The 26,155-nt window shown below is 47.3% G+C and overlaps 1 protein-coding gene across 3 annotated transcripts in view; it reads right to left on the reverse strand.

Annotated features, from left to right (window-relative positions):
- Positions 1–26,155, reverse strand: part of Prickle2 (prickle planar cell polarity protein 2) — a 305,613-nt gene that overhangs the window by 11,331 nt on the left and 268,127 nt on the right. For all 3 annotated transcript variants that reach the window (XM_048356089.1, XM_048356088.1, XM_048356086.1), the window contains exon 7: positions 23,473–24,357. In XM_048356089.1, the coding sequence (XP_048212046.1) occupies positions 23,473–24,357 (885 nt within the window). The remainder of the gene's footprint in view (positions 1–23,472; positions 24,358–26,155) is intronic.

A 26,155-nucleotide genomic window follows, 5' to 3' on the forward strand; every position in this document is an offset into this window, starting at 1 on the left:
TTGGGGGGGGAGGGGAGGAAGGGGCGGGGGCTAGTTTGATCCCCTGGGACCTTTATTCCAACCGAGTCAATTGATTGCATCAACACACTGAACTTCAAATTGGCTACAGCTGGAGAGAAAGTCATGCAGGCAGTGGAGCTGAAACACAACCACGTGTTTCTTGGTGACAGGGTGTGGAGTGGTTCAAACTGAGTGTGACAGGAAATGCGGGGGGTGGGGGGAGGGAGAGAAGAAAGTAAGGCTATGAACACAAGAAAAGTCTCTGCCACTCAGATGGCATCTGTGAACCAGAGCAAAAAAAACAGTCCCCACTATTCATCCATCTGTGAACCAGCTCGACAGCATGGCCTGGAAACCCCGGCAGTGAGCGGACTCGCAGCACAGGAGCCTGCTCTCCAATGAGATCCCTGGAACGACCAAGGCACGCGAGAGGGTTGGAAAGTCGCTATACAAGGGCATCTTTCTTTGCAACTAGCGACATTTCAACCCCAGGAAACCTGATCTTAAGGGCCCTGGAGACTCGAACTCAGGGTCTCTCAACCTCTGCAGTAGGAACACCTTGGATCAGATAATACTTTGTTATGGTCCTCAGACACTGCCAGGGGGCAAAATGATCCTAAGCTGTGAGCCTCTGCTCCGAGGGATCCCAGTGCCAGAGCTGTAGCCTGACGAGAAGCTAAGGGGAAACCACTTCTACCAGTGTAGCCTGCTGTGCCCACACCACAAACATGAGCCTGATTCCAGTATGACGCTGACTCTGACACCTGGGATCTTTGTGTGTGTGCCGTCCTGGGGCTTGAACTTGGGGCCTGGGTGCTCACCTATCCTTCTGCCCTTTCTTTTCTTCCTTCTTTTTTCCTCCTTCCTTCTTTTCTTCCTTCATTCCTTTTTTCTTTTTTTCCTCTCCTTTTCTTCTTTCCCTTCTTTCTTCCTTTCCTCAAAGCTAGCACTCTACCATTTGAGCCACAGCTCCACTTCCACTTTTTGTAGTTTACTGGAGATAAGAATCGCACAGACTTTCCAGTCCAGGCTGGGTTTGAACCTCCATCCTCAGAACTTAGCCTTCTGAGTCACTAGAATTACAAGCAGCATCTAGCTTGTGGAATTGATTTTAATGACATGAAAGCTAAGCATGGTGGTTCATGCCCATAACACCCGCTACTTGTAGGCAGAGTTGAGAGGAACATTATTTGAAGTCAGCCTGAGAAGGGAGTTAGTAAGACCCTAAGACCCTATAGCAAATAACAAGCTGAAAATACTGGTGGATGTCTATAATCCCAACTCAGGAGGCAGATGTAGAGACACTTTGGTTTTAGGTAGGCCCAGGTAAAAGCAAGAGATCCTATCTGAATAAAAATTAGGGTAAACAGGGCTGGAGGAAAAGTGGTATAGTGCTAGCCTGGCAAATGTAGGGCCCTCAGCTCATTAAAAAAGGAAGAAGGAAGAAAAATGGAGGAGAAGAAGAAGAAGGATGGAGGAGGAAGAGGAGGAGGAGGAGAAGGAAGAGGAAGAAGAGGGAAGGAATTACAATTGCATAGAGCCAAATGTGGGGTGGGAGAAGGCAGCAGGGGACAAGGAGAGGGAGAGGATGAGATTGAACCCAGAATCTTAAGCTTGCTATAGGCAGGAGCTCTGCCACATGAGTCATAGCCCAGCCTTTTTTTTTTTTTTTTTTTGCCAGTATTTGGGTTTGCACTCAGGCCCAGCGCACTGTCCCTGGCTTCTTTTTGCTCAAGGCTAACACTCTATCACTTGAGCTACAGAGCCAGTTCTGGCCTTTTCTCTATATGTGGTGCTGAGGAATTAAACCCAGGGCTTCATGCATGCAAGGCAAAGACTCTACCGCTAAGCCATATTCCCAGCCCCATCCCCAGCCTGTTTTTGCTGTAGTTATTTTTCAGGTTTTGGCCTAGTGCTAGCTTCAGTTATTTTTCAGGTGGGGTCTCTCAATAGTTTGGTTTTGGGCCTAGTGCTAGCCTCAGATTGTGATTCTCCTTTCTACGGCCTCCTTTGTAGCTGGGAGCAGAGGCATGTACCACTATGCTAGCTTATTAATTGAAATGGGAGTCTCACAAACTTTGTTTGGACCAGCGCTGACTTAGAACTGCAATCCTCCTGATCTCCCTGAGTCACTGCGACTATAGGCATGAACAACCAGGCCCGGCTTCCAGGGAGCCAATTTAGTTTCTTCAGAGATGGTTGACAAAACCCTGCTCCTTCCAGGCACGGTGTGAGTCCAGCTGTGAATGAGAGCCTGGGAGGTGACACCTCACAACCATGTTAGCCTGTACAGGAGAGACAGCCAATCTGGAGGCCCAGCAGAGAGCAAGCCCTGGGAAGGGAAGAAGGGAATGCTGGGTAGTGGGGAACAGCACCACCTGGAGGGGTGTTGGCCAAGAACTCACAACTAAAGGGGGAGGAGGAGCCAGCCAAGGAAGGGCAGGGGAGAGGGCTGCAGGCAAATGGAACAGGCCCATTTGGTTCCAGAGGAAGTTCCATGCGGTCTAACAAATGCCAGGAGGGCATAGGGGAATGGCAAGAACGAAGTGAACAGGAGCCCAAACGAACTTCGTGCACCCCTCTGAGTTTGGAGAGTGGCCTTCATGGACACACAGGTGGCTGCATAAAGACTCCTGTGTGGTTGGGCATGGTAGGTGTAACTACAATCCCAGCACGGGGAAGGCAGAGGCAGGAAGATGGAGAGGTCATGGCCACTGTGGGCCACATCTAAGGACAAATGAAGAACCCTGGCTGTGGACATCACCTTCCTGTTCTGTGCCTTGGTTTCCCTGACTTCACCATATGGGGGTGAAGGCATTAACTGGGCCAATACACAGAGAGCTCAGAGCAGAACAAGTGTAGCAAGACACAACATTCAACCCCCCCTATTGTCTCTCCCCCTGGATTTGTTATGACTAAACGTTTGTATGTACGGCACTGTACATGCACTTTTTCAATTGGGTAACAGGGAAGGGGGATCATCTATCTGTCTAGTCACATGGTGCTTCCGCAGAACCCTTCCCCTGCCTCCAGTTCTCAGTCCTGTGAATAGATGAGAACATGGCTATAAAATGCAAGGCATAGAATAGAGTTCTTAGGTAAGAATTAAGCGTTTTGATAATTATTACTGTCTATTCATTTGCATTGCCAATACACTACTCTTTGAAGAACTCTATTCTTTCAAGCGCATAAAATACATCATGCCTTCTCAGTTCTGGAATTTCTGGGAAGTAGTGGATCCTTCTTTTGACAGAGGAGCAATGGAAACTAGAAAAGAAGAAGGACCCGAGGTCATGGGTCAGTGATGGCTTCAAAGATGGAACCCAGGTCTCTGGATGTCCTCAGGTACCTTCTTCTCAAGCATCAGCAGACACACAAATCATCCCAGGATCTCTGAAAAGCAAGGCTTGGGTCCATTCGATCTAGGCTAGACCCAGGATTGGGAATTTCTAACAAGCTAGAAGAAGCTCATAGAGTTGTTTCAGCTGTCACACTTGGGCTCACAGACTTCTATCTCATGATTTTGGAAGGAAAACTCCAAACACACTCAAAGAAGCTAGGTATCATAGAAGCCAACCGAGGGGCTGTATCTGAGCATATAGGACCCCAGGCTTCTAGACAAGAAACCTCAGAAATAAGGGAGAAAAGGTATGGCCTGACTCTGTTCTGGTCTCTCCTTCTGGTTGACAAAGGTGAAGCTGCCACCAACCCATCACTCCCTCCCTCCTCCACTACCCTCTGCCAAAACACAGCCAAGCCAGGGCTGGGTTCTTGGAAAGCATAAAGATACTGAACTGGGCCCAGGACATTTCCTTTGTGCTGTGATTTCAGTCTCTGAATCCTGTCGTAGCAGCCTGTGCCCTTCTCTGCATGCTTCCGGAGGCAATTTGGACGGAGCTAGGCTCAGCCTCTCTGCAGATGGAAGCAGCAGCTGCTTACCTGGTGGGAGGTGTACACCTGGGGTCCCGCAGGGCCCTCCCCAGGCTGCTGCTTATGACTTAAAGAAGCCTTTCCAAAGCATCTGCTTTGGAGAATGCAAAAAAAAAAAAAAAAAAAAAGACCGTGTAAGCAAATACCTTTGGGAATTCCTACAGGGCCACTTAAGAAAGGGGCTGGGGTGAACTCAGTGGCCTGCATATGTCTGGTCTGCTCAAGGCCTTGTGTTCCATCCCCCATTCCTAAGTACAGTAGGAATTTCCAGAAAGAAAACAGAAAATTCACTTTCCCATACTTTGAAAATAAGACCCCCTTGTCCACTGAGCCCCATCCTAACTCTAAAAGACCCACAGAGGGAAATACTGGCTTACTGCCCCTGATTGCTGTTAATCCAGTCATCTCTGCTTACACTCTCTGCCCCAGTTACCATAACAGAGCCAAACTAGAGCTTAAGGCCAAAGGGGGGAAAAAAAAATCAACAAAAGGACTCCCATATTCACTGATGAATCATTGTTTTGTTAAATCATAGATTTGATAGGGAAGGGGATGGATTTTGATTCTTAAAATATTGCCTTAAAACAAACCTTAATTCAGTTCCAGAGTTTTGTGCACACTTTAATTTTCCTTTGTTTTTTTGTCAGTCAGGGTCTTGTTATATGGCCCAGGCTGCCCTCCAACTTGAGATTCTCCTGACCCAGCCTCTTGATTGCTGGGCTTACAGTATGTGCCTCTAAACTATGTAGCCCTGGGGGTCTTGGCTGATCTCCTGCTCGCCCCACTCTGCCAGATGGGACATTTCCCTTTCTTCTGAAGTTCAATCTTTGACTTACATTTGTGAAATTCCATGCCTTGTCTGGTTACTAGGCACTGTGTCTCTTGGAGTGGTGGAAAAAAGTCTGGCTTAGAAAGCAGGTCACTCTGCCACAAAATTCCCAGTGAGATCCTAAGTCCATTGTTACCTCCTCCAAGCTTGGCATCCTCTCCGGAACTGTCACCAGAGACCTTTGAGCATCTCTCCGCCTGGACTTCCAATCCCCAGAATCAGTGAGGATTGGAGTGTGTGTGTGTGTGTGTGTGTGTGTGTGTGTGTGTGTGTGTGTGTGTGTGTTTGTGTGTGTGTTTGTGTGTGTGTGTGTGTGTGTGTGTGTGTGTGTTAATCTCTTCAGGGGCATGACCCCTGGAGGGAAAAGTAATCAGCAGTTCATTTGGACAAAACTAGGGATAGGGAGAAAGAGTAGAGTGTTGCCAGAGACGGCCAAAGGGAAAACATTCAGGAGGTGCCTAAACCACCAGGAAACATTCTGGAAATTTATTGACAGAAAGAAAAGAAAGAGAGAAAGAGAAACTGTAAAAAAAAAAAAAAAAAAAAAAGAGAGAAACTGTAACCCAAGCCATGTCTACTTCATGTAGTTATTAGTTATTAGTCCAAGCCAGGCCCATGTGAGGGCAGTGGCTGGCAGTCTGTACTTCTCCTAGTCCTGAAGTTTCTATCCCAATGGCTAAGGGTCAGTGTGGGGCGCAGGCCTGCCACTTCTGGGCTGTCAGAGTCATGGGGGGATGGCTTATATGCAGGGTGCTGGGCTGTCTCCCAGACCCACTCAATCAGAACTTGTGGGAAAGCGGGCCAAGACTCTGCACCTTCCATGATTTCCCCAGTTGATTTGGATGCCTGCAAATATCCCACCTACTGCACTTTAAAGGCATGTGGTTGTCAAGAAATAATCAAGTCCCCAGCTCTAGCTCCTCTCCCCGTGGCTAACCTTAGGGCTCAGGGCCTGAAAAGCTGTCTGCTTGTCACTCTGCCTGGTTGGCGCCACACAAGGTGCGAGAATTCTGTGACTGCCAAGGCCTGGGCCTCCGTTAGACACAGGATTTCCAGGACAATTTGTGCCACCCATCCCAACAGATCTTGGCTGGTGAAGACTGATGACTTAATTCCCCGGCTCCTGTCACTAAATGTGGTCCCTGTGCCAATCCACCAAGAGAGGCAAAAATGTACTCAGCTAGGGTGATGGCAACCTAGCTCCCCTGGAAACCATTCAGATGGCTGGTACCCGAGAACTCCCACAGGACACCAGAGACCTGGCAGAGAGGGAAGCACTGGACTTGAGCTGGCTCCAGCTGGGCCATCAGAGCTGTTCTTTGCTGTTGTTGCTGAAGACTCCCAATCCCAGAGATTTGTGGGTGATCCCTGCTGTGGAGCCCCCATCCAGAGGCAGGGTTTGGTCCTGCTAAGTAGCCAACTCAGAGCCTCCATCTTTTGGCTGATGTGCCACTTGGGCAACATCTCCAAGGATGTTCTTTGTATACCAATACACATTTGATTGTATAGGTATACAACTACAAAGTGCATACTCCTTCATTCAGCAATGCTAGTTCTTGGAATTTATGCCATGTGGGGAAAAATCTGTCAAAAGTAACAACATAAGCTATAGCTGTAAAAAAAAATCCCCCAAATCCAATGATAGAGGATGGGGTTAAAAGCATCAAGGAGGGACTGGGAATACGGCCTAGTGGCAAGAGCACTTGCCTCGTATACATGATGCCCTGGGTTCGATTCCTCAGCACCACATAAATAGAAAAGGCCAGAAGAGGCGCTGTGGCTCAAGTGGCAGGGACAGTGCTCAAGCCCTGAGTCCAAGTGCCAGGATCGGTAAATAAATAAATAAAAAAAATAATATCTTAAAAAAAATAAAAGCATCAAGGAAATAACACAGAATTTGAGGTAGCACAGGGATGTATGCAACAGAGAAAGATAAATAAGGTCAATGGTTAACCAAAAACAAAACATGACTTTCCCCCTTGTATGCAATGGTCACTACGAGCCTAGAGACAAATGACAAAGGGCCAGTGGGGGAGGGGAAATTATGGGATGATTTATTTTATATATATATATATATATGCATATATATATATATATTTCTGTGCCTCTGTAATCTTTTGATGCAGACAGTTCTTGGCTGTGAGTAGAGAGAACAGTTAGACTTCATTGAAAAAGGTGGCGGCCTCTCCTTCTCACCTTGGTCTACCTCCTAATTAGAAGCTGTCTCTGGGGCTGAAACCTATGGGACGAGGATGTTCGGGATCAGATCTGCCACTTCTAAGACCTTGTGAAGTTTAGGAAATAGAAGGAATTCCTTCTTAAGTCCCGGTATAACGTTCTGAGGGCTCAAATCATCTTGACAGACAGGGAGAAATGAGAAGCCAGAGCTGGTAGTTTCAGGTTTTGTGGGTGTCTTAAGCCATTACATCTCTACCCACACTCCATAGCTCTGAATTCTAGGACAGAACCTGAGCCTGTGCAAATGGTTTGAAGAAGCCACAAGATCATTGCTACTGGCTGGTGTTCTGAGAGGTAGTTCACTGTACCCACTAAAGGCTCTGGAGTTGGGCTGCTTCTAGTTAGACATGTGATCTTGGGCAGACTTCTTAGCCTCTCTAAGCTTCCACTTGGTAAAAGGGAGATCCGTTCATGCAACAAATAAGTCGTGAATGATCACCAGGGTTTGCAGGCTGACTGTAGGTCAGGCAGTGCTCTGGTTGCTAGGGTGGCTGGAGCAAAACCAGACAAAAATCTTGCTCTCAAAGGACTCTCATTCCCAAAGTGGACAGACAAGAAAACATCTGTATAATACAAAATAGTGCTAGTGACAGACAGAATAAGGCCAGAAAGAGATAAGAAGGTAAGAATGTGTGTGATCACACTGGGAGAGTAAGAGTCCAGCTGTGTTGGGCACTAGTGGCTCACACCTGTAATCCTAGCTACTCGGGAGATTGAGATCTCAGGATTGAAGTTCAAAGTCAGCCCAGGCAAGAAATCCATAAGACTCTCAATTCCAATGAACCAGCAAAAAGTTGGAAGTGGAGGTATGGTTCAAATGGTAGAGTGCCAGCCTTGAACCAAAAAAAGTTAAAGGCTCTGAGTTCAAGCTCTAGTACTAGAACATTGGCGCGCACACACACACACACACACACACACACACACACACGCCCACTTGCACACAGTAAGATAATGCACAGCATAATGCTGTAGGCTTCTCCCACAATAACCTATTTCTGTAACATTTCTTTCCTTGGTATTACTATGAATATCTGGTACTACTAGGAATATTTTCCATGGGCTAGGTAATTTTCCATATCCAACTTCATTTGATCCTCAGACACCTAAGACTGGGTGTCTCCTTTAGCAAAAGAGCAATCTACAGCTCAGAGTGGCTAGGGGTTGCCCAGAACACCCCATGAATATTCAAGCCTTGGCTCTCAGCTGCACAGCTCTTTCGCCTCCCAGGCAAGATTGTATGTAGTAAGTGCTCGGCTTGGAGCTGCCTGTCTTTCACAAGACTGGAGATGCCAGCCTATAGTGTTTTCTGCCACTACTTCCCACTTGGTGAGCATCATAGCTTGTATACGAAGTGATCCCAGAGGCTCACGTGTTCAAGGTTAGGTCCTTAGCTGGCAGCCCTATGGCGAAATGATTAGATTGTGAGGGTGAGAAGTTCATCTGTGCTAATCCACTGATGAGGTATTTCTCTTGAGATGACAGCCACAGGGCTGGGCTGGTGCCCTGGCTGTTGGGGACGCCATGGGGGCTGCACAGTCATGGGGAATGGAAGCCAGTGGTATGAGTGAGCTATTAGGAGGTAGGGCCTGGATAGAGAGAGTAGGCTACTTGAGGCACATCTGTGAAGGCCGTGTCTTGTCCCTGGCCTGTCTAGTCTCAGTGTCTGTCCTGTGCATTTCATGGTGTTAAGGAGCATATCTGACTTTGTCCGTCAGATGCCAGCAACATCATACTCTCTCTTGTGGCAACTAACAAGATATCCAGATACTGTCTTTCTGGGGGAAGGTGTGTATATAACCATCCTAGTTGAGAAATGTAGAGTTATGGTTAAAAATATAAAGCTACAAGTGCTGGGACACCTGCTGTGAGCTACTTGCTGGCAGGAGAGCTTGACCGCGCTACTTGCCATTTCCAAATCTTAGCATCTTTATTTGTGAAATAGGGATGAAACGCTATACCTACCGTACAGCATTACTACAAAGAGCAAGCCGGATAATTATATATTTGTAGATAACACAGTGTCCCACTTAAAAGGCTTCCCACTTGTTCTGTTTATGACATTAGATTTCTGTTGCCTTGGGGATGGGCGGCGGATCGTGTGTGGACAGGCGAGTGGGAGTTACAGAGAATCAGAAACTCTGGCAGGATGGGAGTGGAGGGTGTCATGTTCACCATGTTCACATGGAACCATGCCTAATTATTATATTTACAGGCTTGAGAAAGACCGGGCTGAATAACGGCTGTGGAAAGGGAACTGCAGAAGAGCTCCCTTTGGCTAGAGCTGGAAGAAGAAGATGGAAGACCTTTCTATCCAGGACTATTCTCTTGTGATGGCAGCTGCAGGGCAGGGCTGGTACCCCTGCTGCTAGGGATGCCATGCAGACTGAAGAGCCAACAGTGTGAGACAGTGAGGATGATTTAAAGCCCCCTGTGGCAGTCAGCAGACTCAGCCCATTTTTATTTCATCTGCTGGCATCTCTAGGGAGAACCCTTCCTGTCAGAGAACGGCCTGAGCTGTGGTCTCAGCCCCTTTTATCAGCCAAGATCAAGGGCCAAGGCACTGAGAGACGCTCCTCCTTCAACAGCTTTGATTTTATGGAGGGAAACAACAGAGCAGTGATTCAAAGGACAGACTGCATTCATTAGCCATGTGACCTTGAACTCTGATCTCTTTTGTTCTACATCACTGAGATGAAGATAATCTCTATAATTTAGAGTGTTTACTGCATTTTGCCACCTAACTATTACACTATCAACATCTGGGGGTCCTGGAATGATCTCTTTTCTCTGTTGATTAAAAAAAAAGCCACATATTTAATTGTTTACCAGGATCTAGGCATGATATTCAGTGTTTCAAGTGATGAAAGAGTTTTAAAACTAAGTTAACTTGTCCAAGTTCACACAGCTTGTAAGAGATAAGGAGGGAGCTGAGAAGGAGTCTCTGACTCTCGGGATGATTAATGAGAGAGAGGGTAAGGGAAAGAGAAGAGCTCAAAGGAGAGAGAGAGAAAGAGAAAGAGGGAGAGGGAGATGCGAGAGGGAGAGAGTGAGTGTGTGTGCAAGCTAGGCCATCAGAAGTAGAATTACCCAGAAATTGTACCACAAGCTAGAAACATGGGCATCAGATGAGCAATTTCAATTTATCTTAATGGAGTGGCTCTTAATCTTGTCTGCCTCATGGAATTATGGGGTGGCTTTCCATATGGTCTCTTGTCCAGGCCAGACTGATAGCAGACTGATTAAACTGGAATCTGAGGGCCAGGCCTCGCGTTGGGATTTTGTTCTGAACATTTCAGATTATTCTATGTGAGGTCTATGTTGAGAGTCAGTGCCTGGGTATTTTCAGCATCTATCTTTCATCCTTCCAGTGGGTGCTCATCAAAAGCTCCCCTAAGAGAGATGGAGATAAGCTGGTGTCAAGTATTCATTGTTCCTTCACCTTAGAGGGTGTGTGTGTGTGTGTGTGTGTGTGTGTGTACACACTCGTACACACACTGGGGCTTAAACTCAGAGCCTTGCTTTCCCCACCTAAGACTAATGCTCTACTACTTGAACCACAGCTCTATTTTCTGGCTTTCTGCTGGTTAACTGGAAATAAGAGTCTCACATACTTGCTTGCCTGGGCCAGCTTTGAACTTCATTCCTCTGCTCTTAGCTTCCCAGCTAGCTAGGGTTACAGCATGAGTTGCTGGTGCTGGGGGCATCCTAAACTTTTTTGAGGCTGGGTTGGAAATCCCATTAGGCACTGGTCCTGTTTTGTACTTTAAGCAGAACGACGTTGGCTTTCTAACACAGAAGGGAGTTTGAGGCTTACAAGGCCACGTCTCAGTCACCATCACTGAATCTGCCCTAAACAGTGATCTCAGTTGTTCTCAAGGCCTCTTTCATCACAGGTGATGGGGTTTCTAGGATGGTGGTGATGTAATGACTTCTTCCCAATCAAGTAAAACCTTCCTGCTGAACTCCTGGCCCTCAACATTAGGAAGGGGTACTGAAAACCAGTAGAAAGATAGTGATGGGGGCTGGGGATATGGCCTAGTGGCAAGAGTGCTTGCCTCCTATACATGAGGCCCTGGGTTCAATTCCCCAGTACCACATATACAGAAAATGGCCAGAGGGGGCGCTGTGGCTCAAGTGGCAGAGTGCTAGCCTTGAGCAAAAAGAAGCCAGGGACAGTGCTCAGGCCCTGAGTCCAAGCCCCAGGACTGGCCAAAAAAAAAAAAGAAAGATAGAGATGTTTGAAAGGTAAATGAAAGCATCTTGTAATGGTGGCAATACCCACAGAGAGAAAACGTCAACTGTTTCCTCTTTGTTCTTAAGGACCACCAGACTTCTCTGAAGAGCCCTGGAACTGGCCTGCCATTGTGCATACTGGCTTTTTTTTTTTTTTTTTTTTTGCCAGTTTTAGGGGGCTTGAACTCTGGGCCTGGGTGCTGTCCCTAGGCTCTTCAGCTCAAGGCTAGCACTCTACCACATGAGCCACAGTGCCACTTCTAATTTTCTAGTGTTTAATTGGTGATCAGAGTCTCACAGACTTTCCTGCCCAGGCTGGCTTTGAACCGTGATCCTCAGATCTCAGCCTCCTGGGTAGCCGGGATTACAGGTGTACCCAGCTATACTGGCTTACTGTACAAGAAAAGAAAAAAAAGAGAGAGAAAGAACTTATGAATCATATTTCTACTCAGCCATGACTTCAAAGCCTCCTGTTTATTTACACACGTTGGCTTGAATCACATTTCTATATTAGTTGCAGAGCAGTCAGGATAGCTGGGGTACCGCTGAACACTGTGAATCTGAAATCTGGACTTAACCAGAAAAGAAATTCTGTCTGAATTAAAAATAATAAGAATAACCTCGAGGAACACAAAGGTCCACAACAAGAGTTAGTATTGATATTTTTTCCTTGCTTCTATTTGAAATAACAAATTCTCAGCCCAGTATACAGATTTCTGAGGTACCCCTACTAAAAAGGGAAGCAGGGCAGAATCCTCAGACCAGAAAGCCAAGCAGTGGGCTGGGAGGGCCTCACAGTTCCAAATTCAACCCTGCCTTTCCAACTATTCTCTCATCATACTGGCCTCTTTTAGGCTCCAGGAAACAGACAGATTCTCTCTTGCTCCAGGGCTTTTGCATATTTAGCCTGAAGGCTAACAATCATATTCTCCTCTCCCCTACTCCTTCCTCTGGGAGGTCAAGTCCTTTCTATTGAAGTCCTAGCTTACACAACCCTTCAGAGGGCTTCCCGGTCATTCTTTTGGTGAGAAGTTGATCCTCAATATTCTCCACTCTTTCCTCGGCTTACTGTTTTTCTTCGCCCTCATGCCATCATTTGTTCTGCCTCTGTGACTGTACATTCGTTCTGGGTTCTAAACTATTCTCCATTCCCATCTGTCTTGAATGCAGCTCTATGAGTCCTGTGGCTTCCAGTTCCTTGTGGCCAAAGGAAGAGGTCAGAGACAGAGGTCAGAAGTCAAGGGTTAGTGCCCTACCTGTCAGGCTACAGAATAGCTGTGGCTTTCTGCCCCAGGAGGAGCTATCCAGGTGCTCTGTTAGGTTTTCTCTAATTACCCTCGAAGGCGCCCCATGCTGGGGCCTTGACCCACACAGAAACTGCAACCCATATTCATTGTCTACTTTGAGACTAGCAGAAGACCTAGCAGGTAATAAGCAGTTTCTTTCATAAATCAGTGTAAAACAACCTGGCATCGAGCATTTTAGGATACCTTTTGCTTTTCCATAACTTCATTTCTGAAAACATCTTGGATCACACTTTGGTAGAGACAACAAGCAAAATGGGGGTGCTGGGCCTGCAGGTGGGAGGCGCCGTTCCCTCTTCAATGGCAACCCTTGAAAGCCAATATGCTAAAGATAGATTTGGGGGTGGGGGTGCTATGGGGACAGATGTGGTGGTTTCAGGCACTTCTAGCAAATAAATACACAGTATTAGGGTCTGGGTGGAGGGCAAATGATTTCAAATGGGTGATCCCAGGAGAGCCCTGAGTTCAGCTGCTGAAGACAGCGGCGTGGGATAAGGGAGACGCACTATGAACCCACAGAGATGGTTTAACATTGTTTTCTTAGGGTAGTCCTGGTGCTCAGGAAACAGCCAAAGCAAAATATGGCTGTGAGAAGGCAACTTAAAAGATGTTGCCAAGCCCTATGAATTAACTAAAAGCACCCCGCCCCAACCACCACAGTTGTATCTGTGCCCTGTGACTTGAGCTATTCTCTGCCACAGTCCCTTTGCAATCATCTTGGGCTCTAGGAGGAAAGAAAAAGATCCGTTGATAAGCATCTTATGTGGAAGGGGAACTACCCCTCAAGCAGGCACTGCCTTCTTCTGATCATCTTAAAGGAAACAGCCCTAAAACTCTGAAGATCACCCACCAGGCAACTTGTTTCTGTTCTGTCCCAATAATAAAGAGGTAACAATTCTCTGGCACACCTTCAAGGGCAAAGCTTTCGGTAATGACCAGCCAGGCCACGCCTGTCACTTGTCACTTGGGACTCTTAACTGTAATGCCTTTCTCACTTCCTGCCCCCCCCCCCCCGATTCTCCCTATTTTAATCTCAAGCCAATGTCTGTACCTCAGAAGACGCTTGAAGACATACGGAAGTGCTGCCCTATGGCTATCATGGAACACATCTCTTTTCTCTCCCCTTCACCGTGTCTCTCTTTGTTTGGTATAGAGGGGAGAGTGGTCAGACATAAGTTGGGGCTCCTGGACTTTAGGCCTGGGGTTTAAAAACCTGGTTTCATGAGGTAATGCTCAGGTGAGAGATGACCAAATTCTGAGTCACTTGGGATGGAGAGACTTGGGGTGCATCCATCAACAGGAGCTGATGGGTGGGTCTTAAGGCCTCTCTTTCCCTACAGAGGTGGGTGCAGGTGGACCTGAGGCTGGATGGAGCTCATTTCTGGAGCTGATAACACACTCACTGGAGAAGTTCCCAACTGTCTCCAAAGTGGGCTTATTTCTCATCCACCACCTCAAAGAACAAAATGCACTCCTCTAGGGGGTGGCAAATGGGAATTCTCTGAGAAGTTAATTGTTATTGGGGTGGGGAAGGACATGGTGCTGGAAAACAGAGCTCAGTGAGTAGAACAGACTACCTCACCACAGGAGGGAGGCCGGACTCCACTAGCATTAATAAGTGTGACAGGGGCATAATTAGGTCACAGATTCTAGTAGCCATTTTTAGCTCAGTCAAGATGGAAAACCAGATCCAGGGAGAAAGGGCTCATCTTTCAGGCTGCATGCACACCTGAAAACTTTGGTACGTTGCTGCACAGCTGTGGGGTCAGCCTGGCCTTGATCATGATCATGACATAACTCCAGGACAGCCACGGCTCACATTCGCACACTGATTCCACCTCTTGCTTCCTATCCTGTTCTAATAATTTCCCAGCTCCCCTCAATCTTCCTTCTCCCTGTTAAATGAGCAATAGGCTGAGGCAAAATGAAAGGTGATGGGGTCAGCACCCTGGTAGCTAATAATAAAACTAATAATAATTCTCCAAAATTGAGGTTGGCAGACATCAGGCAGGTATTGATGTATGCCAGGAGGACTACCTGAATCTCCATCAGCCCCGTGTGACACATTAGATTGGCAAGCTGAGGATCTGAGAGAGGTAAGCCAGATCTGAGGGTCACATGACTAGAGATGGCAGGATTTCAAGGAGGCCAGTTCAACCCCCAAACATTCAATGGCTGGGCAGGGTGGTCCACACCTGTAATCCCAGTGATACAGGTAGTTTAGGTAATAAGGTCCTAGTCAGAGGTTGGCCCCAGGAAAAATACAAGACCCTGGCTCAAGTGGTAGAGCACTTGCCTAGCAAGTCTGAGACCCTCAGTTCAGTCAGACGTAGGACTATCACATCTTCTCTCCAGCCCCCAGACAAAGAAAAATCCCAACAACAAAATGCATCCCCAAGGATGCTGCTGGAGTCAGAGGGGAAAAAATAAAGCAGATTTCCAGGGCTCCTTCCTTGGCTTCTTAAACGTGGGGCGGGGGGGGGGACCCCTCTCATCACACCCTCTTCTCCCCTGGCTCAGTCCAGATCGATTTACACTGGGGACTGCTGCTTTCCCATGGAATTCTCTGTGGCTGGGCCACATTTCGTTTGTGATTGGCACTGCCAGTTTACAGTTAATGCTATATAATTCTGTGTTGGGTGACGGTGGAGCTGCTCTTCCATGTACTACAGAGTGCCAGCTGGTCCTTAAACTCTGCCTGCTAGAAGCCACTAGCACTCTGACCCCACAGTTCTGACACCCAAACCTGACTAGTGTCTACTTCATGGCACCATCACTTCCTCTGACCCCTGACCTAATCCTACTGGGTACCACTGACCTGGGCCACCCTGCTCCTATTGGGTGAGTGGAAGAGTATTGTCTCATGTAAAGGGAAGTCCTCCTCTTATCTTTTTACCTGGGACTCAGTAGCCAACTATCGAAGATGAGTTATTTTCACCTGGTGATTTCTCCTCTCAGGTCAACCTCAGAAAGAAAGGATACTAGTAAAGTCTGACCTGGACTCCTCTACCTCTTAAAATGGGCACCTCTGCTTTCAAAGGCAGCTGTGGGCAAATCTACTTGTGTCAGGATGAGACACTGGGAAAGCACTGCCTCCTCCATGTGAGACAGGGCAAAATCATCGCCAAGGCCACACTCCTGCAGGTGTCCAAGCACCGATGAGGGTCTGCTTTGATCAGGCTGGGCAACTGACTCCAAGAAGAAGAGTCCAAGGAAAGGCCCAGAGAACAGGCACACACAGAAGTCAGGCCTCTGCTCTGGGAGGAAAGGAGAGACTGGCAGTGGTGAGCACTGATGAGCTGGCAGGACTCAAGCTGCCATATGTGCAAGAGGTATTTTCTAAGCAGCTATGTGGAAGACCAGGGACCTGGTGAGCTTTGAGATAAACTATTTAGAAAGGTTTTTTATGTGTGTAAGAAAAGGGAAGACCGAAATTTTAAATACACATCATTTTCAAAATTGCCTATATGAGCTGGGCTTGACAGTGTATACCAGTAATTCCAGATGGGAAGGAAAGAAGAAGGAAGGAAGGAAGGAAGGAAGGAAGGAAGGAAGGAAGGAAGGAAGGAAGGAAGGAAGGAAGGAAGGAAGGAAGGAAGGGAGGGAGGGAGGGAGGGAGGGAGGGAGGGAGGGAGGGAGGGAGGGAGGGAGGGAGGGAGGGAGGAAGGAAGGAAGGAAGGAAGGAAGGAGGGAAGGAAGGAAGGAAGGAAGGAAGAAGGAAGGAAGGAAGGAAGGACAGATCATGGCCCAAGACTGGTCCTGGCAAAAAGAATAAGACTCTAAAAAACAAACTGAAAAAAGCCAAAGGACTGGGGGCAAGAGACAAGTACTTAGCACATAAGTAGGAGGCCCTGAGTTCAACCCCCAGTACCACCAATACAAAACAAAGTACAAAACAAAACAAAAACAAACAAAAGAAACCTAAACTGCCTAAATGTCCAATGCTGGGTGTGTAGAAACACCCACTCAATGAGTTATTCATGCAGTCACTGAAAATGATGGCTACAAAAGTCAGGAAGAAAAGCTAAGAAGACAAAACAAACGAATATATTCAGAAGCTAAATCTTCAGTATGGTAACGATCACACTAGGAAAAAAATAATGCACCAATAATATACCAGAAACTAGGAGAAGCAACAAAATATTAACATCAAACAAATGGTGAGATTAGGGGTATTTTTTCTTCTTCTTTTAATTTTTTCTCTCCTACATTTTCTTAATTATTGATCTGCTAAAAATAAAGCACAAACACCCTGGTTTTCCAATGCCATTTTCAAGTGGACCAAAGCTGCCTTGTGTCCTGTTGGGAGAGTCCTCACATCAAATGTCCTAACAGAAATGTATACATAGACTGTGAAAACAATCTCTCCATTCAGTCTGAAGGGCACATCACTGCTCCATGGCCCTGCTGCCATTACCCTGACTCAATTTTCCAGCGTTGTCTTTTTAGTAATAGAATGAATAAGATCAGCAATCTTTTCTCTCCTGTCAGCAGCCATGGCTACTTACCCTGGGCACGGATGGCTGCACGCACCCAGGGAAGTTATAAATATGCCTCAACAGATATCAGAAACCAGGACACTGGGAAAATTGCCCTAGACCTGGAAAATGTCAGCAAGCCCGTGACATGTAGCACGGATGTTCTGGCTGCTCTGGGCTCCACTCCGTCCATTTGTCACCTGCTGTCCTCTTTGGTTGGTCACCTGCTGTCCCTCTACCAGGAACATGACCCAGAAAGAGAAAGGAAGGAGACATACATTCACCCATGATTTTTACTCTATGGACTTTTATCTGGCTCCCCTTCTTGGGTGTGGGGAAGAGGTATTGACATCTGGAGCCCAAAATGCCAACAAGAGGACCTAGAGGGAGTCACCACCTTGGATCTTCTGAATGTCCTCAGGCATTTCCCAAACACTGAATGCAAGGGTGGATCTCTATTCACTTCCCCTTCCCAAACATCTCCATGATCCCATGATCCCATCACCCCTGCCAAGAGCACGACAGAGTCACAGCAGTCAGGGACCAGAGCTTTGTCTCCAGAGAGGCAAAGATGGTATACAGAATGGGCATTTGATGTCCAATTCACATAGTTGGGCTCCTTGGAGAAAGGAAATATGCCTCATCAAGCCCAGCCAGGTACTGGTGGCTCACACCTAGCTAGGTGGCTGAGATCTGAGGATGGTGGTTCAAAGCCAGCTGGGACAGGAAAGTCCATGAGATCCTTCTCTCCAATTAAGCACCAAAAAAAAAAAAAAAAAAAAAAGCCAGAAGTTGAAGCTGTGGTTCAAGTGGTAGAGCACTAGCATTGAGTACAGAAAACTCAAGGACAGTGTCTAGGCGCTGGGTTCAAGCCCAAGACTGGCACCCAAAACAGAATCAACAACAACAAAAATTCCTAGCTCCAGCTGGGAATATGGTCGTATACATGAAGCCCTGGGTTCGATTCCCCAGCACCACATAAATAGAAAATGGCCAGAAGTGGCACTGTGGCTCAAGTGGCAGAGTGCTAGCCTTGAGCAAAAAAAAAAAAAAAAGCCAGGGACAGTGCTCAGGCCTAGTACAAGGCCCAGGACTGGCAAAAAAAAATAAATAAATAAAATAAAATAAAATAAAAATTCCTAGCTCCAGTTGGAGTTAGGATCTGCACACTGGCACGCAGAAGGTTTCTACAACTCCAATAGACAATGACACTCTCAAAGCATTCCCAAGTCCTCAGGCAAGCCGGGGGGCCAAAGGATGGGACTCAAGGTGAGCAAGTTCAGGTTTTCAAATCTGTCATTCCAGGCTGGGCCACACAACTTCCCCAGTGAAGGGGAAGAAAAAAAGAGACCAGAGCTATACAGCTTATGTGCAGGTGTGCACTGTGGCCTCCCAACTACCAGGCACCAGCGGTTAGGAGGCTTTAAATACAGTACTTAGGTTTAGAAGATGGACAGCCAGACGAGCAGGATACATACTCCTCCCCAAATTAAATATGCAACTGTTTTGTATTATGAGGATTAGAAAAAAATACTGCAGATATTCTTGGTAAAGTGAACTATTCCAGCCCCTGGCTTTAGAACCTCACACTGCTGTTCCCAAACTCTTCTCCAGTTTGCCAGAGACACTGAAAAATTTCCCTTTCCACCTCCAGTGTTGTACACCTCAGGCTCCCTGGCCAGCACATGCGTGTTGGTGAGTCATGTCTATGGCAGGCACTTGCCATCATACACTGCTGACTCCATCAAAGGGCCGAAGCCCATCCAGACCTCTCTTCCAACAGCACCTCTCAAGCCCAGGCCAAAGACACAGGCTCTGGGAGCCAATGTTGGCCCAATTCAACCATCACAGAGCATGCAAACCCAGGGCTTTAGGAAGTTCTCTTCCTCCAGCACCCAGGCCTCTGGCCCCCGGGATCCTGCAAACCTCTGCTAATTTCTCTCCTAAGACACTGTCTTGGGTTTTCTCTTATTTTCGTGTTGATGGCTTGACTGCTGTGGCTTTCACCTCTTGCTCAGTGCTGGTCTAGCTCCTGAGGGCCTCCCTGCCTACATTTGCCCACTGTGCTGATCAAGTCCTCATCTCATTAGATTATACATCATATTGTGCCACTCTGCTCCTCTTCTTGGCCTAACGTTTTAAAAGTTTTCCAGGGCCCTGAACATAGCCCTAAAATATCTCTGAACTATCTGTGCCTTTCTTTCTTTCCTAGTCTTAGAACTCGTTGTGATCTATCCAGCCATGAGGTTTCCTTTCAGTCCTTCATTCTTGCCATAGCTTCCTACCACAGGGCCTTTCCACAGGCTGCTCTTGCTGTGGGAATGCCTCTTCCCTTATACTAAGTACCAGTTTCTTAGGGTGCCGACTTTGTCTTCCTTGACTCAGCCAGTGTTCCCCTTCATATACCTTCCTGTCCTTCATGCAGATGCGAGTTTACAATGCACAGCTGGAGGTTAAGATCCATTCCACAGTCTGTGATCACCTGGCTGTCATCTGGGTCTGATGTCCATTTGGGTACAGTAGGGTTAAAGAGCCTCTCACATCTGACACCGTGTGGTATGTACAAACTGCCTGAGCCTGTCTGAGTCACTGTGGGTGAGGGATGTGCTCCCCTAGTTTTCAACAACCCAGGAGGGATCAGAGGCTGGCAAGCCACTGGAGCTGTCGGTTTCTCAGATGTATTGAAAAATGCTCTCCACAAAGAAAGATCATGCTCTGTGCCAGGTGAAGCACATAGACTTGTTCAGTAACATGGGGTAGCAACCATGGGAGGAAAAGAGAAACATTATCCTGAACCCTAGCTCTGGCAAGGGACCAAGGTGTTCTGACTAAGACATGGTTGTTAGACTGTGACTCCAGGATTTAAGGGTATGTAGTTCGGAACAATGTCCTCTCAGAAAACTACTGAAAACTCAAAGGCAATGGCAAAGATCAACAGCAGGAAGACCAATGCCAGCTTTCCAAATCTAACAAACAGGACATCCTTGTTGCAGGACGGGAAAGGCAATGATGAAGCGGTGCTTCAATTATTAGCCGCCATCTTCATGCCACACTGCCATATCTGACTGGCTCATGGAAACCCAAGGGTGAAAAATGAATTTTCTCTAATTTCCCATCTTTTAAGTTCTCCTTGTGCGGACTTTTTCCTGGGCAGAAAAAAAAGGGGGGAATCCCTAAGAGCATTTCGAATCTGAAGTGAAAATCTGCCCAGTTCAGGGGCAAGGTGGCATGGACTGGCTAGATCCAGTCTTCAGTGTGACAGGGCAGAGAAAGAATTAAAAAAATACACATTTTAGAAGGAACCAAGTAACCATTACAGAAGGACCTATGGGTGAAAGACTACATTAACAAACTCAAATACATTTGTGGTTGGAGTCTTACAAAATCCCCACAAAGGGAGAACAGTTAGCCACTGACTTCTCATTTCTCAAACTCATGTGACTTGATTGAGGCCATGCGACTCCTAACTGATGCAGAGAAGATGTGAACCCAGGAGCCTGTGATTCCCAGCCAGATTCCTAACCATCCACCGAGAACCTAGATCTCCCAGAGAGACCGGTGAGAGACTATCACCCATGAGCTCACTGTGGTCTTCAACGCTGTCCAACAAGGCTGCCCTTAGCCCCGGAAGACAAAATGAAATCTTAAATCTCATCCCATTGCTCTTGAGCAGGTGAAATGTGGCTAGTACAACAGAGAGCCTAAAACCTTTGTTTCATTTAATTGCAATCCATTCCATTTCAATAGCTGCATGTGGCAGACAGCACTGATTTCAGGTCTGTTTTTATCCCCCCTTGGTCTTATCAGCTAGGAGTCAGGCTGTTCTTTAAAACCCAGAGGTGAAGGGTCATGAGGGGCTTTGCCTAGGGATCCACAGGGGTCATGAGATCAACATTCCATGATCTATTCTGAGTAGATTTTGTGTTCTTTTTTTTTTACCTTTCCCATCTCCCCAAGCTGAGATCCTCCATTCCTTCCTAAGGCAAGTTTATGTAGAGCAGCGGGGGTTACAACCCACCAACCAGGCAACAGACAGACCAACAGACCGTCCTAGCAATATCTGTCCTCAGTGCTACACGCCACGGCATCAGCAGGAAGCTGTGTAAAATGCAGATTCCCAGGCCCTGCCTCTGTGGATTTCTGCTGTTGAGGATCTACATGGGGAGGGGCAGCCATAGTTTAATCGGCAAGCACCCCCAACGGGTGATGCTAACACAGGCGATCAGGCTGTGAGCAGCTCAGCCTCAGAGGCTGACGCACACGGTTACCTGCCAGCCTCTTATATAATTACAGCACATAAATCTTGGGAGAAAAACAGAGCCCGGGCTGGGAGCCAGGCAGCCATGGCTGTCCATTAATCGTTCACTTCTATGACGTTAGGAAAGATGCTTTGTCACTACAGCTCTAGTTTTTTTTGTTTTCTTTTTTTAAAAAATCTGAAACATGGAAGCAAGGATATCAACCCCCTGCCCTCTGGGACAACGGGAAACACAGATGTGAAAGCATCCTGGGGCCCAGAGATACCTTTCATTTGTCTAGTAGAAACGTAAATGGATTCCACATCTTTAAAAAAAAAAAAGTCCCCATTTTTAAGTGCTCTGGAAAAGCTATAATATTAGACAAGGCAGGGGTCATAGTAGGTTGGCAGACTGATGTAATTAAGGACAAGCATGATTCTGCAGTCATGGGCACAGGTTCAAATCCTAGTTCTACCCCCTAAAACCTGGGTGACTTCCAGCAATCCCTTAGACTTGAGGAAGGCCTCCTTCTTCTTCCCCTTCTTTCTCTTCCTCCTCCTCACTCTTGGGCACTGAGATGCTGCCTTAGGTTTCACTGTTTCTCAGTGTCTTCAACTCTAAAGCGAGAATGACAATTGACTACTTCCCTTACAGTATTGTGGCAATTAAGCAAGCTAATATTGTGGAACTGCTCCAAACCATGTTTGATAATGTGGTAAGAGCTGTGTGTTAGTTGAAAAAAAATTAATAACCAGGATGAGTACGGTGGTGCAAACCTGTAAGTCTAGCTATTGGATCGCTAGAGATAGGAAGATCTTTGTTTAAGGTTTACCTAGGCAAATGTTATCAAGATCCTGTTGAAAAGATGGGCGTTGACAATCATGCCTGTAGTCCCAGCTATTCAGGAGGCAGAGATAGGGAGGATCACAGTATCAAGCCCATCTGGGAAAAAGTGCAAGACCCTACCTGATAGGCAAAGTGAAAGCAGAAAGAGTGGGGGCATGGCTCAACTGGTAGAACTCTTACCTAAAAAGCTTGAGAGCCTGAGTTCAATAATCCCCAGTACAGCTTCAAAAGAAGAAGGAGGAGGAGGCAGGAGGAAGGAGCTGGGAGATGAGCAACGGCTGCCTCTCAGGTGGGGCTGGCACACTTGTTGATCATGCTATCTACTGACATCTTGAAGGTAAGATGCCTACAGTAGAGTGAATGTGTCTGGCACCTCCCCTTAAAGGGGCAGACATGCTCAGTGCATTTTAGAGCACTCTTCTCAAACTATTGGCACCAGAAGACCAACTTACTACTTTTAGTCCTCTGTGGATACATACATGGCCCTCAGAGCATGATGATATATGGTACATATAACTTACTATGTGAGTCCTACAACACACAGGCTAGCCTACATACCCTGCTACAGACAACTCTACTGAATGCGCAGCTGGATGTCATAGCGACGGGAAGTCCATCCTGACTATACTTCAGACGGTGCCATCTTGCCTATATCTAGTCTTCATTACTGTGGTCACCTTTGTGACCAGTTGTGCCAGTGATGACATGCATGTGACTGTCTACTTGTGGCCTCCTCAGCCTGCCAGCCTTCTCCCTCTGTGTCTTCTGCAGATTTACTTGCACGTTAAAATATCAGGGTACAGAACAGCCTTGGATGCTGGGGTATCCTGGGGTACCCCAAGCCACAGCAGGCTGGTAACCTGCTCCCAGGAACTGCAAGTACTGCTCTTGGCTCACAACTGCCCCTTCTCCCAACTAATGTCTTTGGCCAATGTGAGTTGCCTGCGCTTCACACGCATATCCATGATGTCACCCTCATCACCACAGCAGTCCAGAGCCAAGGAAGGACTGACATGGTGGTAGTGCCTTGGTCACAAGAGAGAATGGACTATGCTGCAATTCAGCAGCCAGAGCCCCTGTGGGGTAGGCAGAAGCCAGACTCCAGACTAGACGTGGTTCCTCACTTGACTCCTCCCCCAACCAGGTCCTGTTCTGTTTCTCTGCCTCCCTTTCTCCCACCTCCATCTGCTCCATAAAGTGCAGGCATCCATTCCCACACTCAGCTCCACGTATATAGGGAATCCCACCAAAGACAGAAGCCATCTGAGACACAGGATGACCTTGCTCTACAGCCTGCCGGAGGAGGGGACCCATGGCACAAATGACACTGAGATCCCAAGACCTCACAGCACTACTCAAGGGTGACCAGGACCTACCTGTTGTGTTCGACAGGGCCAGTGACTCCATGGAGCCTCGAGGGGTCTGCTCTGTGGGCGTCATGTCCTCTGTGTATTTCAAGGAGCTGATGGGATGACGGGTCCGACACTGCTGAGCAGACAGGCCCCCTTCTTCCTCCTCCTCCTCTTCCTCCTCCTCATACTTGGGCACCGGGATGCTGCCTCGTGTCTCGTTGAAGCTCTGGTTAGACATATCACTGTAGCTCTCCTGGGACCTCAGTCTCCCGGGGTAGTAGTCCTCTCGGCACTCCTTGATGAAGCTGCCCCCATGTCCCTTCATGGCCAGTGACGAGCTTCTCTTGGGGTTGCCGCTGAAGTGCTTGGCCCACATGTCGGGCTGAGCCCCAGCCCCCTGTCCTCCGGCACTGTAGGAAGTCCTGATGTTGCACTGGCTGAGGAGCTGCAGGGGACTCTGGGCCTGGTTCTGTTCCATCTTGTTCCCATAATGGTAGGGCTCATCCCTGCTCCTCCAAATGGGGTCTCGGTTGAGGCTGGGCGTCTGGCTGGACAGGCTGAGCAGGTCCATCTGGAGTGACAGGGGGTCCACATCGGCAGACAGGCGGTTGGAACTCACCTGCAGCTGGCTGTGCTGGTTCAGCATAGCCTCCTCGGTCTTGCCCTTGTTCTTGCCGATTTTGGCACTGCGTCTGGATTCCTTGGCCCTGGCATTCTGGAAGGCCGAGTCGGAAGAATCAGAACCATTGGGGTCCTCTCCGGCACTGCAGGCCCGGGAGCAGAAGATCTGGCCTTGCTTTGGGAGGAATGGCCTCCCCAGGAGGGACTTCTTGCAGTGGGCACAGCAGAAACAGGTCTCGGTGGCATGCCAGTGTTGGCCATCATAGGTCATCTGACCTTGGTCGATCCCTAGAGAAAGGAGACAGAGAAAAGGCTGAGGAGCTGCTCAGAGCCCTGTACTGCCATGTGAAGCTCAGGATGATAAAGTGAAGGATGTGTCCATCCATCAGTGATCAGGGCCCCTACATAAATGGTGCTCATGTCCGATTTCAACTTAATCTCCTAGCCAGCTCCTTTCAAACTCACTTGAATCCAAAATGGCCAGTCTGGAAACGCTGCAAATGGTAACAGAAGTTGAGAAGCCCAAAGACTGAATAATCAAAATGCTCCAAATGCCAAAACTGTGAGAGTCAACATGACACCACGCACAGAAAATTCCAGATAATAAAATTTTGCTTCGTGCACAAAATCATTTACAATGCCATATAAAATTATCTTCAGGCTATGTGAATAGGAATACAGGAAATAAATTGTTTGGACTTGCATCTCATTCCCAAAGTATCTCATGGATATTTACAAATACTTCAAAATCTCACCAAGAAATCTCCAACATTTAGATAGGGGGCACTCAACCTATAACAATATTAATGTGATAAAGCACTGGTTAAAGTGTTTATCTACATCATATAGCCACACAACTGTCTGAGGTAGGATTCTAGGTTTATTTCTCCTTTTTCAGCTGAAGAAAATAAACACACATAGGATTAAGCAACTTGTCTAAGGAAGGATAGCCAGGAATCAGAGACACAATTTGTATCCAGAAATCCTGCCCCTAATTATCACATTAATCCTGTCACCTCCACTCTACTTATGTGTTTTCTTGGTGTGGTTTATATAGGAACTGTTTCCCTAAATACATGCATATTAAAGGAATGGTCCCAGATAAAGGCAATGTTCAGAAGTGGAGGTTTCCCTTAGTAACTGAACCCATGATAAAGGTCTCTGTCTTCATTGATTAATCTACTGATAGAGTCAAAATATGTATTGAGTACTAGGACATGGTGGAACCATAGAACTGGGCTCTAGTTGGAAGACATAGTCATTGGGGAGTCTGGGGGGGGGGTTGTCTCTAGGGGAGGGGCCTCTGAAGTGGGTCTCCCATAGACCATGACTCAACCATCTCCTTCCAGTTACTTGCCCTGCTTCCTGTCTGCCATGAGATGAGCCAGCTCTGTTCCACCATGCCCTTCCACCATGACATTTTGCTTTACCACTGGACCAGAAACAATGGAACCTCTGAAATTATCAGCCAAATCAAGTCTTTCCTCCTTTACGTGTTTCTCTCAGGTATTTGTCACAGTGGTGAAAACTGAGTAACACAATGCTTACAGGCCAACTCCCTGGAGAAACTTTGTCTGCCCTAATAGAGGCCTTGGCTGCTCTCCATCCTCATCTGTTAAATTCCTCCCTTACCTCCTACCCACAGGTCTGGGGATTACACTCAAGACCCTGTGCTTGCTGGGTAATGCTCTACTACTTAAGCCACATGTCCCATCTATCCCTTTGCTTTTAGTTTGTTTTTTAGACTGGGTCTTGTACTAACTTTGCCCAGGGCTGGTTGTAGACTGTGATACTTTTGTCTCGTCCTCTTGAGTAGCTGGGGCTACAGTCATAACCAGTGTGCCGGGGTCTATGCTTTTCTTGGTAGCATCAATACCGGTTGACATCATATCATCAGCATATGGGTACACTGGTATGTTCTTTTGTGTGTGTGTCATTAAGAGGGATGCTTTATGAGGGCATAGCTGGAAGTCTCTGCAGCATCTCCAGGTCCAGGAACATAACCTGATGTCTAACAGGCCATGATGCATCCATTCCTATACTGAATAGATGAACACCCTCACCATGTATGTCACGGTACAGGAGT

The sequence above is a fragment of the Perognathus longimembris genome, chromosome 10 (assembly GCF_023159225.1).
Source record: "Perognathus longimembris pacificus isolate PPM17 chromosome 10, ASM2315922v1, whole genome shotgun sequence".
NCBI classification, from domain to species: Eukaryota; Metazoa; Chordata; class Mammalia; order Rodentia; family Heteromyidae; genus Perognathus; species Perognathus longimembris.